We start from the raw sequence: 16,559 nt of genomic DNA on the forward strand, positions 1-16,559 counted from the left end.
GATTCGTGAATCTCACGACGCTCGCCTCTCATCCATTATGCACCATACTGATTGCGTCCACGCACGTGCGGCGTATGAATTATAAATGCGCGGCGATTCTGCGTGCAGGGCGGGATTAGGGCTTTTTTTGTTAAAGTGGCTTTGATATCTCATGAAAAATATGAATTAAGTATACATATTACATTTGCATTGTCATTGTATTGTAAACTCGTAATGTAATCAATGCTGTCAATACTTTATGCTTTTCCCGAGACTAAAATTTTGTATTACTGAAGGCAAATTCCAATAAGGAATTAGTAACCCTTCGGGTTGGAAGGTCAGATGGCAGTGGCTTTCGTAAAAGCTTTTGCTAAACACATTTATGCGTTTACTTATATTACGTGCAATTTTACGTGCACCACCAGTTTTAGTTGCACGTGTGTGCTTATTATGACTGTAGTCAACGGTGATGATACGTTTATTTTAGATAAAACAAGAAAGATGACATTTTTAAAAGCTGTTCAAACATTATCTGGTAAGTTACATAGACATGATTGATTTTACATGTGCGTATTGAGATATAGTTCATTTCATTGATCACTATCATTATAATTTTGGAGAGACTTTGTATGCGGTTTCATGGTGTAATGGTTAGCACTCTGGACTTTGAATCCAGCGATCCGAGTTCAAATCTCGGTGAAACCTGATTTTTGCAAGTTAACATAAGTATTCCAAAGGTCTATTTTAACCATTTGATCATGTAGTCAACTGAATGAGATATCCAATTTTAACAGTTAGTATGTATATTTGAAGCCTGACTGGCGATATATTGTACGTATTTCACCATTTATTAATGGGTGTGAATTTTAGTAATATTTGTTATGAAAGACAGTGGTCCGAGTGCTACCCTGGGGTACGCCGGAGTGCGTGCTAACAGGCGTTTAGCGCCGGACAAATCCCACAACCCGCCTTCGGTGATCAAGCACTACAGGTTTTATTTGCTTGTCTATGTAACATGACTGTTGAATTATCTAGTATGGCTATGCCTGTTGTTTGATTCTTACTAGCAGATTCTAAATCTACATCTAATCGAACGCCTTCTCAAAATCCAGGCATTTTTATTTGGACTAGTCTATTTCCTTTTGTAGTTTGTTCTAATCGAATGGCTAGATAAAATCGAACCGGTGTGACGTCGTTGTCAGTTGAGAGTACATATTGTTTTTATGAAGAACAGTGGTCCGAGTGCAGCCCTGGCGTACGCCGGAGTGCGTGCTAACAGGCGTTTAGCGCGGGACAAATCCCACAGCCCGCCTTCGGTGATCAAGCACGACAGGTTTTATTTGCTTTGTCTATGTAACATGGACAAATAGAATTATATACGTATGACTATGTCAGTCCCTTTGCATTTTGTTCTTAGATATTAGATCTAGATCTAGACCCAATTGAATGCCTTATCAAAATTCAGGCACATCGTTTTATTTTATACAACACTTACCCCTAAGTATAGTCCATATCTCCCAATCCAACAATGGTCCTAAATTAACTGTAAATATTCAATTCAGGGGCCCATTTCTCGAAGCTACGTTACAATTTACAAGTGGTTGTCACTGTCTAATATGACAAGTTGGAAAGAGACTTCCGCTTGTAACTTGTAACTTTCAGTTTTGATAAATGGGCCATCGATATGTCTTTTAATACATCATTTGTAGATCTACGGTTGACAAAATAACTAAATAGATGGATGAAAATATTGGGACTTAACGAAAAGGACCAATGGGTCAATTGCAGTATTGGAGTCTTAGGGTTGTATATAAAATTTTCTTATGTCTCTCGCAGACGCTTCTGTTGATAAAACATACCGGCCAAAATCATATATAACCCTCCTTTTGCGCCTGTCATATTTTGGGTAATAATTACTTTCAATTCAATTAAAGTTTATTTGCACTTTTTGTTATGGATGACACATGTTTGTTCTTTTTTTTTTGGTGTTTCGTTCGGTATGGATCACGGACGGACGAAACCGGTATGGATCAAATGAACAATGGGAAAATCCTAGGCGCTGAATTGGGACGTTAGGTGTGTTAAAATTAATATACCGATGATGAGGTGGCGAAATAATATGGAAGCGGAAAATGTTTTACCAGCAAGGTTTATTCAGATTAATTTAGATAGCACGTGTAACCTGTGTTTTGTTTACCTGTAGCTAGTTATTGTGCCGATTTTGTGTACCTAATCGTGACTCTTTTAATTTTGGTAACGCCGTAAAGGAGCTTTTTTTCATCCCTGAATTGACACACATAAACACGTTTTAGAACCCAGAACAATAGGATTCGTCTTCATGGTTTCGGTAGTATGTCTACTTAAATAAATAGTCTATTAAAAGTGGAGGGTAAATAAAATTATTATAGAACCATATAAGTATGATAAAGACTGGTCGCTCAGTGAGAGATCGGAATGGTTTTTATAGCCGGTTGACCGACACATGTTGTATTAATTACTCGAAAATGTACACATTATTTGTTTACATTTAAACCTAAAAGTAAAGTGGCGACCAACTGGTAACCAGCAAGTTACTAACACAAGTTAATAAAACTTCGCCCCTTGCGCAACTAATATCAATCATCAGCAATTATCGACCATTTTCAATCACTTTAGCCACAGATAACCATTAACCTAATGATCCATCGATCATGGTACTTCAAACAACACTCATGAGCAAACACAGGGGCGGTCTCATTACTTTCCAATCGGCTATACTTTGATAGCTTGATTTGACCAAATTAAGCTTTTGGTTGACATTTGAGACTCTGACGCGCCTTGGGCAAATATCGGTGTGTTAATTTGTACTATGAAAGGATAATAAGCATCAGGTTAAATATTTCCTAAAGAGCATGCCCGTTTTTAGACGATCTTTGCTTATTATTATTATTATTTATGTATTAACATAAAAGTGTACAGCTTATACAAGTACAGTGTCCCACAAAACAGTTTCCACTGTTTGACTGTGGGATCGTGCAGTCTCTACTCTCTTATATTATAAAATAATCCATATATTCTATATCATTGAATACTTATGATAAACTATTTCTATACGCAATTTATTATATCTATTCTTGTAAACCCCTGCCTCAGTATAGCGTTAGATATTCTTCACGTGGTAAAAGTACCTAAATTATAAAAATTGGAGATTTTAAACCAACCGTCTAAAATAAATAGGTATCTGTTTATCTCAACTAAAACGCAGCATTTATAATAGTCCTCGGGAATGCAGGTGTCCAATTGAATAAATGAGTAATGGGGTTCTATATGTACCTATTATGAAACAAAGTCATACTTATGTACAACGCTGTTTTTAACCCCCGACCCAAAACGATACACTGAGAGAAAATACAACCAGTTTTCATGTTCGTTCAACAAGTTTTTTGGTTAAAATAGCGCCTACGTGCTCTTTGGTTCAAACAACAAGCTACTTGTCATTTGAATCGGCAATATATTTATAAAAACAACCAGACACATATTGTTTTAAACATACGTTTGGCTGAAACCGCAACAAGTCGAACTTGTTAAATTCACAATGCAAATTTCTCTCAGTGTACGATCCGACGGATGTTATAAGTTTGACGTGTTTGTCTATCTGTCTGCCTGTGTGTGTGTGTTCGTGGCATCGTAGCTTTCGAACGGATTAACCAATTTAGATTTGTTTTTCTTTTGTTTGAAAGTTGAATGAGTCGGGAGTGTTCTTGCCGTTAGAAAATTGGTCTACTACGTCGGCAGTTTTTCCAGAATTAATTTCTTTCGTTTTATCACAATCCACTCGCTTCCAAGTCTTCTGAATTTCGCCACCTAACCAAATATACATACATAATTGTAACCGAAGACGCTCCGAGGATCGCAAATCATATTCCTCGCCGCGTTAATGGCCAAACGAAGTTACTATCGTCGCTCCTATTTGCATAATTCCCGGATGACGGGTCTGGAAACAAGAAATTCGATCTTAACGAGATGAGAAGTAATGAAAGCTTCTAAGGCTTTGGTGAAGGATCAGTTTTATTTTGGCTTGAAAATCCCTGTTTATGTAGGAATCAAAAATATATATTTTGGTAACAATAAAGGAAAGTTTCATACAAACTTCTTGCGATGGGAGATTGAGGGAATTCTGGTCGATTCTGTTTATTAGCATCATGTAGGTAACAGTCTACCAGTTTTAATCTATACATACATACATACAATACATACATACAATCACGCCTGTATCCCGTAAAGGGATACAGGCAGAGCACATGAAACTACTAAAGCTTCAGTGCCACTCTTGGCAAAATAAGGGGTTGAAAGAAAACGAAACCGTGGCATTGCAGTGACAGGTTGCCAGCCTCTCGCCTACGCCACAATTTAACCCAAATGCCATATTCGCCTTCTACGACACCCACGAGAAGAAAGGGGGTGATGAAATTCTTAACCCGTCACCAGTGTCACCACACAGGCTAATCTATATGTTGTGTTTTAATCTATATCGAAGAATTGATTACAAACTGAGAATTGCTGTTGGAATTGCAGATGTTTGGTGTATCCTGGATGGTGATGGTGTCCCTCAGGAAGACGCGTGCTTGCTTGTATGTATTTTCAATTTCATAATCATCATCTATATAGATTGATCTATATGATCGCTGCGCGTCATCGGGAATAAATCAATTTTCTGTGTCGTTTATCGAATACAGTATATATCTAATTTCAAAAACTCGTGATACAGTCTCTTTGTCTGTAAAACCTCTCAATATATGTTTTAAAGATGCCGCCAGCAAAAGATTTTCTTTTTTCGAAGCAAAATTTTCATAATAAATAAATAAATAAATAAATAAATATTACAGGACATTCTTACACAGATTGACCGAGTCCCACGGTAAGCTCAAGAAGGCTTGTGTTGTGGGTACTCAGACAACGATATATGTAATATACAAATACTTATATACATAGAAAACATCCATGACTCAGGAACAAATATCTGTGCTCATCACACAAATAAATGCCCTTACCGGGATTCGAACCCGGGACCGCGGCGTAGCAGGCAGGTAATATGCTAAATACAAAAAATTAAAAAGCATTTGACTTTATGCGCATGATAGAATCATTAAATTAGTGTCAGGCGCTTGGAAAATCCATATTGAAACATTTTGTATCCATACTGCCTTAACTTAATCAAATATATAGATACAGATGTATAGTGCGAAAAGGGTTTCCTTCTAGACCCAGAGCCCAGGCCCGCCAGACCTTCCTCAAATTCTCAAGGATGAAACTTTGGGACAATGTAGAGTTCATATCGGTGGTTAATGTGTGCATATTTTCTAGTTCGGCCCATCGGCCAATTTTTTGCTATCAAGTGATGAAGGTGAAAAAAAAAAGTGCTTACTTTCCTTAAATTCTCAAGGCTGATTTTTATATATGTGTTAGAGCACGTTGTTAGAAATTGGTTATCATCAATGCCAGACCGTTTCCGCCGGCCATAACTTTTACCAGACGCGACAAAGTTGGCAAAAAACGACTCTAACTTACCTCATTTTCTCAAGCCTGATTTTGATATATGATACGCAGGGACCTGTAACTAGACCGTTTGTAAGCAGCCAGACCAATCGGATGGACCCAACCATCCGCCAGACCGACTTAAAGTTTCGATATGAGCATTAGTAGAATTGAAATATTCCGGGTCTATAAAAGCTAAAAACTTGAATTTTCTACATTAAGCTACGTGTATATTGTATACTTGACGTAATAAGCGACTTTCAAAAATTTTACTTCTAAGGAAATAAAAAAATGAAAGTTTATATGTGGTGCAAGATTAATTTTAAGCTATGAATTTTATTTACACTGCGTAAGTACATGTGTATTTTATTATAAATATAACTTTTACCAGACGCGACAAAGTTGGCAAAAAACGACTCTAACTTACCTCATTTTCTCAAGCCTGATTTTGGTATATGATACGCAGGGACCTGTAACCAGACCGTTTGTAAGCAGCCAGACCAATCGGATGGACCCAACCATCCGCCAGACCGACTTAAAGTTTCGATATGAGCATTAGTAGAATTGAAATATTCTGGGTCTATAAAAGCTGTTGAGTTCCAAATTTATTATTTTTACATTTAAGGTAGTTTTATATTAATATTTTTAAATGTAGGTACTTGCGAATCGCCTCACCCTTCCAAGTCACCTATCCTTTGCCAACGCACGTGAGATTAGTATATCCATCTCACTCATCGCGAATATTCGAGACGTAATTTTCGCCTCGACCAGTTCCCGTCTAAGCTCCGTTTGGCTAACAGCCTGCGCATGGCTAAGTATCAAAAATGTGATAAATATTAACGCGCCCCTAAAAACTGTCGTGAACAAGTGTATCGACTATTGTGCTGATTGCTGAGAGGAGTTTTGGAAAAGCTGGCAAGCTGTGAAGACCTAGAAGAAAATCTGAAAGGTAGGCGTTGGCATTTTCCTCTTTCCTTTTAAATAAGGTGCAAGCAAGTATTTTGTGTCGTAATTTACTTTAATATTCAAATTTATACAGTCCATTTATTTCGAAGCTAAATTATTTAAAATCATATCCTTCGTGGCGCTTTGAAGGCTCGCAGTTGTCATATAAATTAATTTCCCGCATAAGTATGTTGTAAAAGTGCTAACAAAAGCTAAAAACTTGAATTTTCTACATTAAGCTACGTGTATATTGTATACTTGACGTAATAAGCGACTTTCAAAAATTTTACTTCTAAGGAAATAAAAAAATGAAAGTTTGTATGTGGTGCAAGATTAATTTTAAGCTATGAATTTTATTTACACTGCGTAAGTACATGTGTATTTTATTACAAATTTAAAGAAGAAAAGTAAATTAAACTTTTTTCGGTCGTCGAAAAAGGTGGTTTAAAATTAGTTTTAAGATCGATCCTTTTTAATTTGTGGGCGAGGGACCTCACACTATGTATAAAGGCACTATGTGTATGTTGCATATAATGCCAAATCCCTCGCATACTACAAAAGTTATTTAAGCATTTATATAAGTTCAGTTAAAATGAGGTGGAAAGTATAAGTGTATATGTTGTGTACATACGTAAAGTATTCTAAACTTTTTATAACGGCATACATGTATTTGAAGAATGCCAAAAATGTATTCATGTCTCAAAATTCCGCATCTCCGACATGGGTTATAACGGGGTTGATGATGTTCGTATTGAGTACAAATGTTTAAACGTCCTAAACTTGTAATTCTAAAGTTCGTCACTTAGGTATGTTACCATGTTTTGTAGGAGAAAGGAAATTCGTTTAGTTATATACCGTTGTAACATTGATTGTTTACTTCTTTGAATTGAATATTTAATTTATAATGCACTGTACCAATTTGTTTTTTCCTTGTTTACGTTATTTATAATATAAAATTCAATTCTTTATTCAAGTTTTTAGCTTTTATCACAGAATATATAATAGTACAAGTACAGAAGGCTCACTCCTTTGATGTTCACAAAATGCCGCCATTCTAAATTCTTACCTACATTAACAAACGGACCGCACGCGAGCAGCCAACATTAAATTTTATTGCACTGCGCGAAGGTCGTTGCCAATGAATGGGCCGCGAACTCGCGGCCGCTGACATGTACTTGTAGCGCGGCGATAGAATTGAGGAGTGAGCCGCCCCTGCTTTTATAGACCCGGAATATTTCAATTCTACTAATGCTCATATCGAAACTTTAAGTCGGTCTGGCGGATGGTTGGGTCCATCCGATTGGTCTGGCTGCTTACAAACGGTCTAGTTACAGGTCCCTGCGTATCATATATCAAAATCAGGCTTGAGAAAATGAGGTAAGTTAGAGTCGTTTTTTGCCAACTTTGTCGCGTCTGGTAAAATTTATATTTATAATAAAATACACATGTACTTACGCAGTGTAAATAAAATTCATAGCTTAAAATTAATCTTGCACCACATATAAACTTTCATTTTTTTATTTCCTTAGAAGTAAAATTTTTGAAAGTCGCTTATTACGTCAAGTATACAATATACACGTAGCTTAATGTAGAAAATTCAAGTTTTTAGCTTTTATAGACCCGGAATATTTCAATTCTACTAATGCTCGTATCGAAACTTTAAGTCGGTCTGGCGGATGGTTGGGTCCATCCGATTGGTCTGGCTGCTTACAAACGGTCTAGTTATAGGTCCCTGCGTATCATATATCAAAATCAAGCTTGAGAAAATGAGGTAAGTTAGAGTCGTTTTTTGCCAACTTTGTCGCGTCTGGTAAAAGTTATGGCCGGCGGAAACGGTCTGGCATTGATGATAACCAATTTCTAACAACGTGCTCTAACACATATATAAAAATCAGCCTTGAGAATTTAAGGAAAGTAAGCACTTTTTTTTTTCACCTTCATCACTTGATAGCAAAAAATTGGCCGATGGGCCGAACTAGAAAATATGCACACATTAACCACCGATATGAACTCTACATTGTCCCAAAGTTTCATCCTTGAGAATTTGAGGAAGGTCTGGCGGGCCTGGGCTCTTGATCTATACTGAGACTAACGCCGTGTCTTGTGTGGGCGACGGTCGCGCGACCGTCGCCGTCGCGTCTCATCGCATCGTCTACTTCTATATCGATAAGGTTTGATTTCGTATGCGTCGCATCGCCGTCGCGCGACCATCGCGCGACCGTCGCCCACGCAAGCCACGGCGTAATACGTTTCCGCCACAATGCGAAGGCAAATCTTTCGCATTACATCTGTTGCCTAGAGCATTTAGAACCTTTCATAATGCATTAAAATTTCAAGTAATTAGTGCTTAAATTCCTCGAAAGGTGGACAATTGGACATCTTCTCATTGTTTGACTCCTCCATAAAAACTCTCACGCCTGTGGTTCTAAAAGGGGTAGGAGAGCCACTTTTAACTATGAAGGGGTTGAAAGAAAGCAGAACCAATTTTGATGAATTTCGGTAACTAGTTACCTGCTAAGTAATGCATAGGAGAGAAAGGGATATGTTATATTCTAATCGTTGTATATGGTGGTAATCGTTTTTGACTCATTGCTCAACCTTAACGCACACCTCGGACACTGGCGATCAAATAAATATATGAAAGAGGCGCGTTCCTAGCACACATTCTAATAGTACGTTGCTCCTGGAAAGTTATGTATGAAGATCTTGGCATAATTAATGGAAGATTTTTTAAAATTAGGATACGTTCATTATAGGCCGAAGTTATTTTTCATCAACCCTCCCCACCGCTCCCCCCTCTGCGTCGCGTGATTTCTGACAAAACCGTTGAAGATACAGAAAAAGCGTGTAGGAACAAAGTAATCCTTAATAAATTTACTACAAATCTCTCATTAACACTTTAGTGCTAACACTTATAGTTTTCGCGCGATCCGTCACGAAAGTTGGTCCTTACTGCAATTTTCTTTAATGAATGTGACTTTCGTGACGGATCACGCGAAAACTATAAGTGCTAGCACTGAAGTGTTAATGAGAGATTTGTCGTAAATTTATTAAGGGTTACCTCGTTTCTATACGCTTTTTCTGTATCTTCAACGCTTTTGTCAGAAATTAAGAAAAACCTAATTTTCGGCTCTTTGCCCTCAAAGGGTAGAGGGGTAACACAGAGGGGGAGGGGTGGGGAGGGTTGATGAAAAATAACTTCGGTCTATAACTTACATATCCCAATTTAAAAAAATCTTTCATTAATTATGCCGTAATTTTAGCTAATTTCCCCGTAAGTATTACATTGCGATACAGCGAGGAAATGTCGCCAATATCCTTGGTACAATACCTCAAGGGCCTATTTTAGACATTAGCTAGCTTTTAAGTTTAATCTTAGTTTCTTATATACCTAATTATGTAAATATGTTCATGTAAATAAAGATCTATAAAGTTATAAGAAAAACAACTTTTTAAACATCATCATTTATTGAAGTGACTCGTCTATAACATACTTTAGGTATAATATTACATAGGATTGCACGTTTGTCTTTGGATCCGTTTATACGTACTTAACTATATATTACAATATATACAATTAATATTAACATTAAGGAATTATGTGAAAACTTCGACATTCACGTTGAAATACAAATACAAACATTAAAATTCCAAAACATATTCATTCCATTTAGAAGTTATTTGGTGAGTTCAAATGGGATCCGAATGGCACAATTTCGAAGCGCTAGTAGATATCTATCTCTATCGCGCTTGCGTATTGGCGCGACAGAGCCAGCGGCGGACAGGCGGAGAAATCATTCTGGGCTACGGGGCCAGGCATCTTCTGGGCGAGCTCGCTCCATCGTAGGCCACGTCTTTGCCTTTGGCTAGTCTGTGGTCAAGAGTAAGCCCATTTATAATTTAAAAAAAAATATATTTATAAACAACATTTATGTCACTTACGTAATTTTTTCATGGAAATAATGGTGATTTTTATGCAAAATGTGGTAATCCAAATATGGATAGAGAATCTGTACAGTTTGCGGTCAGAATTATGACAGTTATTTTTCTGTGTATACAGGTTGTATTTTTGATATTACCTCATAATTAAAGGTTTATTAGTATAAGCCCTACGGAACATATTATTTTCATATGATTTAATTAATAAATACTACTTTTATTTTTTCATACGTGGTCATTTTCAGAATTTGGGATTAGCCCCCTATTAGCGTAAGTTGTTATCAGAAATTAACTTACTGTCAGTTTTGTGACGATAATTAAGCAAGAAATTTCTTTAAAAAAATATTGTTTTGTGTTATTACATAAACTTTGAGCGATAATTTACATACAGAATGTGAAAAAAGTAAATTTTTAGATAGATTTTATAATTGTCGTCACAAAACTGACAGCGAGTTAATTTTTAGGGTTCCGTACCTCAAAAGGAAAAAACGGAACCCTTATAGGATCACTTTGTTGTCCGTCTGTCCGTCCGTCCGTCCGTCTGTCAAGACCCTTTTTCTCAGGAACGCGTGGAGGTATGAAGCTGAAATTTATATCAATTACTCAGGTCTACTGTCCCTTGAAGCTGTGAAAAAATCAAACTTCTAAGCCAACGCAATCAAAAGATACAGCCGTTTATGCCGCAAATTTTCGACACTTGCAAGGGAATCAAAACCTACAGGGTGCTTCCCGTGAACTCAGAATCTTGAAATTTGGTACGAAGCAACGTCTTATAGCATAGATAAAGGAAAAATTACGAAAACCATAAATTTTTAGTTACATCACATAATATATATTTTTTTAATGAATTTCATTTTGCAATAAAAATACCATAGTTATGACTCGATTGTCGTAATGAACGAACTTTGTAAACCTTGCAGGTTTGTACGGAACCCTCGGTGCGCGAGTCCGACTCGAACTTGGCCGGTTTTTTGTTAACAACTTACGCTAATTGAGGTGGCCCAAATTCTGAAAATGCTCACAAAATAATTCAGCACGCAATGAATTTTGTTAGCTGACTTGACGTAGGTACGAATTGTCAATTAGTTCCGCGTCTTATAGATGTCAAATATTTAGGTGCACGCAATACATTGCTACTCAATATCCATACTAATATTATAAATGGGAAAGTGTGAGTGTCTGTTTGTTTGTCCGTCTTTCACGGCAAAACGGAGCGACGAATTGACGTGATTTTTTAAGTGGAGATAGTTGAAGGGATGGAGAGTGACATAGGCTACTTTGTGTCTCTTTCTAGCGCGAGCGAAGCCGCGGGCAAAAGCTAGTTAAATAATATAAAAATTACGTTCTGGCAGTGAGGACCATACATATAATTACTAATAGTTTTATGGGTTCTCAGCACTAAAATCTTGGTCTGGTTAAAGTTTGAGGTATTATCAAAAATACACACTGTATAATAGAAATGTAGGACGTAGGTATAGACACACATCTCTTTTTGTTTAAAGGTATAAGTAATGGTAGTTAACTAGTTACTTCTGAAGTGTTATTTGATCGGCTACTTGATACTGACTGAACATATAGGTAAAACATCATGTCACTGCGGTAATTACGATCAAGTAATTTTTCTACTCCCGAACTGTTATTTGATGTTACTTTGATTTTGAACATATAGGTAAAACACATGTCACTGGTAATTACGATTAAATCTTTAAAACTGTTATTTTTCATTACATAAGTCTATTAAAACCCTACATAAGTCTATTCCCCAAAGCCAGCACCCGCCGCTTTCCCGCGCAAGCGCGTAGTAACGTTATAACAATGCGTTGCCATGATTACAGAGCCAAACAATGCGTTTTCAATTTTTTCGTTACAAATAACAGTTCGGGAGTTGAAAAAATACTATAAATATATTGGATTGCTTATATCAACAGCTATTTACATTTTGTTCTATTTCGTCTTTGGCATTAAGGATTCACTGACAACATCGGCAGATAATAAGCAAAGCCAGAAAAGTACTATTTACAGCATTTTAAGATATTTTGTGCAAAGTTTATACTCTAAACTGCGTGCGTAGCCGAATGCACACACGATCACGAAACGAAACGCTCGTAGATATCTATCTCTATCGCTCTTGCTTATTGGCGCGACAGAGCCAGACTACCTTTCGCGGCGTTTCGTTTTCGTTTCGCGTCGTAGAAATGCCATTCGGCTATGGGGCCTGTGCTTTAGTTCACCACAGTGATATTGACACTTGATACTGATAATGTTATGCCTATTTCGGGTTGATAAGTGACATTAGTTCTCAGGGTCAGTCAATAATTTCCTTGTTGAACAGGCGACAGTTGTCACTGTGGTGAAACAGGCCACTAACAATGTCGACATAAATAAAACTTCCTCATATTTTGTGTCATTGTCAGGAAAAGGAACGTTAGCATGGAGTGATATTATATCAGCATCAAATAACAATGCCGTACTTCTCTTTATGGCCCCTTTTCCCGATGACGACACTCTTTAACGCCCATTTTGTAGGTAATATCTTCTTACTTATCTGTATATTCATTTCTGTCTCAGATATAGAAATCTATTTATTAACCTATTATTTGGTGCAATTTCATACTTTTCACATTTGGTGTAGGTATTGAGAACAAAACTTTATGATTTATATTTTACAGTGAGTAATTGATGGTATTATATTAACCTAGTGCTTTAAAATGTCATTAAAGCTATAAAAATAGACAACATTTTGTACATTCAATATACTTAGCTTAATAATGTGAAATATTTACATGGCTGCAACAAATAACTTTTATTATAACTAAACAATGTTATCAAATATAGTGATATGTGAGTATTTGTTGGCTAAATAAAATAAAATAAATTTGATCTCTGAGGTTTTAACCCTTAAATCGACAACGTCCACTATACAAGACATCCTAAGTAAAAAATTCTACACCGAATATTAAAGCATATCAATACTTTTGATGCAGCGTAACTGAATCCTTAGTTATTTTTAAGTAAATAAAAAAATATTAGAAACCAGTGGAGACCTAATATTTGTGTCAAAGTCCTACAGAACACAGACCTTACTAGGAAGCATCCGACTGACTGATATCGTTGCTAGCTGTTTTTATTTTTTTGTAGGGCAGTATTATGCAGCGTTAAAATATATAATATGTTAATAATTATTTAATAAGTTACAGTCTAAAAAACACGAAAAGGTGTTGTTTTTATGGGTATTAGACACTTGAAAAGTGCAGTGTGCAGTATTTTACCCGTTGTCAAGTTCACGATACTTTTGCTACGTCCAGTATGTTGGACGTTGCCAAGTAAACGAAGATTAAAAACAATTCTTTTTTATGATTTTTTTATTGTAAATAACAATAATATAAGATTTTTAGATATTTCAAAACCTCAACAAGTTCGTTATTTGGTATACTACAGGTTATTGAGCCAAATGGATAAAAAAAAATATTTTTTACTGAGTACTTTCCCTATTAGTCCGTTACAAGGAAGAGCCAATTTCAATATAGAAATTTCTTATGAAATTTTTGATAAATGCACACGCTTATAATACAAACAATAGCTTCTACGTTACTGTTTCTTATGACATTCGGCTCGTTTAATTTTATGTTAAATATATGTGTCAATAACTGGAAAAATATGATCACCTTAAAAGCTATGAAATTATCTCCCAAAAAATTGGATGACACAAGTTTATTATATCAATATATTTTTTATTACAGGATGTTCTTATGGAAAAAACACAAGTGTTTTGTAATTAGCAAAACAAAATAATTTGATAAAAAAACCGTATGCGGATAAAATACCGTATACTCGGCATTGTCCAAAATACTGCACGTCTTCTCCTAACTCCATCCTGACGCCATCATTACAGCAAACCTGGCAGTGTCCAACATACTTGACATAGGTTTTTTTCAAAACTATTATAAATATATTTTTTTTATGATTTTTCTACAATTAATTATCACATAATAACTTCAAAAAACAGATGCAACCCCATTTTTTTGTCATTTTTTTTCCTTGTCGATTTAAGGGTTAAAGTAAAGAACTATAGACTGGATTGTAAATAAAATAATTATTTGAAGGTCGTAATTTAAAAATCATTACTACACTTAAGGTCTGAAAATCATGCATAATATGAATGAAGTAAGACTTAACATTGGAAATTTATGAGTATCCATTTTAGTAAATTATTTTATTTGTAATCGGTAAAAACAACAATAACTTTGTGATAAGCAAAAATCTCAACTGGAATGACTTCTTCGGAATAAATTTAAAACTAAGTCAATATTCAAAACAACATTCTCAAAATATTTGGAATGACATTATCAGTCTACTTACAAAGTTTAGCGTTTTACAATATTAATTAAAAGGAGATCAAAAACTCACATGCACGAAGCCTTCACAATGTATATAATTTTATCCTAAAATCTGCTAAATATTATTAAATACCTAGCAGTTTTAACATATTTTGTGCTTTTTGACCTAAATTGACCGGGGGCGGCTATATTTCCGAGCTCATATAACCCGGCAACCTTCAAATCAAGAGTGAACAGGCATCTTCTGGGCGAGCTCACTCCATCGTAGGCCACGTCTTTGCCTTTGGCTAGTCTGTGGTCAAGAGTAAGCCCATTTATTAAAAAAAAAAAACACGTGATTACCTTTTGGATTTTTGTCGAGTTTGTAACTTGTAACTTTCAGTTTTGAGAAATGGGCCCCTGATATTTCGTTACATGCATCATGATCACGGAAAACTAAAGATGGCGGGTGGATGTCAAAGTTGAGTAGACAGCGCGCGATCTACCCTCATTCGCGCGCGCCGGCTGCGTTCGCACAACGTTACCACTGGTCGCATTCACACTCCTTGGCCTGTCCAAACACACACAGTGTAACATGGTCTATATCCCGGTCAATATAAATCTAATGAAACTAACCGTGAATCATTCAAAATTTGTGCTTTTCCCTAGCAAAAGATACAATATTGACGCTTAAGCATAAGGTCGCTCTAACATGTTATTCGTATTAAAAATATTTTAAGCGGGTTACTCACGTATTAAGTCGATATAGCGTTCGACATGTTTCGATCCAATATGTATTAGTCTCACGGGAGTTTTATGTTATTCGTATAAAGAATTCGCATATTACGTCCATATGGTAAGCGACAATGTGGTACCTTTTAGTTAAGAACATCATAGAGACGGGAGACTTTTTGAAAAAGTCGTCTTTTATTTAAAACATAATCTAGTTTAATCTAAATAAAATTATATATAAATAAGCACAGTTCAAATATGAGAGTTTGTACATTAAACTGGCCTCAACTAATAACTTAGAATAATGCCTTAAAATAATCTTTGGGCTACCGTAGCGTGTAGGTAAGTAGTAAGTAATTTGTCAATTTTCATTATTACATTTTGGTAATCTTTGGAAATTCTTCATTTTAAACTTACGGAGTAAGCGTCAAATATTTTTGTAACATAAAATACGTTAGGTGTAATGTAATAGTATAGGCCAACACGGGATCAAAAAGATAGAATCACTGTTCATCTAATTCAGACTGCTACATTGTCACGATTGTCTATCAGACGTGAATATACTTCAGTAGTGATCACTTTTGTAGCAGTTTGGACGCTTTGTCACAGTGTCCGATTACTTAAATGCGTCAACAATGAGTGGCGCTATTTGAAAAAATGGAACTCGAAGAGTCTACATAACAGTTGTTCTAATTTTAGACTCCTTGTAGGGTATCGATAGCCTCAGCGCAATTGGCTGCGACAAGGTTGAATTCGCGGAGATACTGGAATAGTATAGTCTACATCACTGTTCTATTTTATACTCTCTGCAAGCAGGGTCTCGTTGCCTCAGCGCCAGCTGGGCGGCGCGAAGGCGGGCGCCGTTCAGGAGGCGAGCGGCTGGAGCGGCGCGGGCGCATGTGGCGGTCTGAAGTCGGGGTGCTGCCGCATTTCGGGGTGCGGGGGGTGGAGGTCTGGAGACAAAAAGAGTGTGTTACTGATTTAGACATTTTACTGTGCTACGTAATTCAATAATAATAAATATGTGTCTAAGGTCGGCGTGTTGTTTCCCTATGTCTCCGCAAGTTGAGCTTCCTCTGGAACGCTCGCCCTCAAAGTTCGCAGGCGAATGGTTTGAACCCGTTATGCTCCAAT

The 16,559-nt window shown here is 36.3% G+C and overlaps 1 protein-coding gene and 1 non-coding gene across 2 annotated transcripts in view; one reads left to right on the forward strand and one right to left on the reverse strand.

Annotated features, from left to right (window-relative positions):
• The first annotated feature begins 612 nt into the window (after positions 1–612).
• On the forward strand, positions 613–684 carry Trnaq-uug. Its single transcript has one exon. It is a non-coding gene; the product is annotated as a tRNA-Gln (tRNA).
• Positions 685–14,496: 13,812 nt separating this feature from the next.
• LOC125226944 (zinc finger protein Gfi-1b) overlaps positions 14,497–16,559 on the reverse strand; it is a 130,143-nt gene continuing 128,080 nt past the window's right edge. The window contains exon 8 of the mRNA XM_048131126.1: positions 14,497–16,378. Within this exon, the coding sequence (XP_047987083.1) occupies positions 16,290–16,378 (89 nt within the window). The 3' untranslated portion in view covers positions 14,497–16,289. The remainder of the gene's footprint in view (positions 16,379–16,559) is intronic.

The sequence above is a fragment of the Leguminivora glycinivorella genome, chromosome 6 (assembly GCF_023078275.1).
Source record: "Leguminivora glycinivorella isolate SPB_JAAS2020 chromosome 6, LegGlyc_1.1, whole genome shotgun sequence".
In the NCBI taxonomy this organism is placed as follows: Eukaryota; Metazoa; Arthropoda; class Insecta; order Lepidoptera; family Tortricidae; genus Leguminivora; species Leguminivora glycinivorella.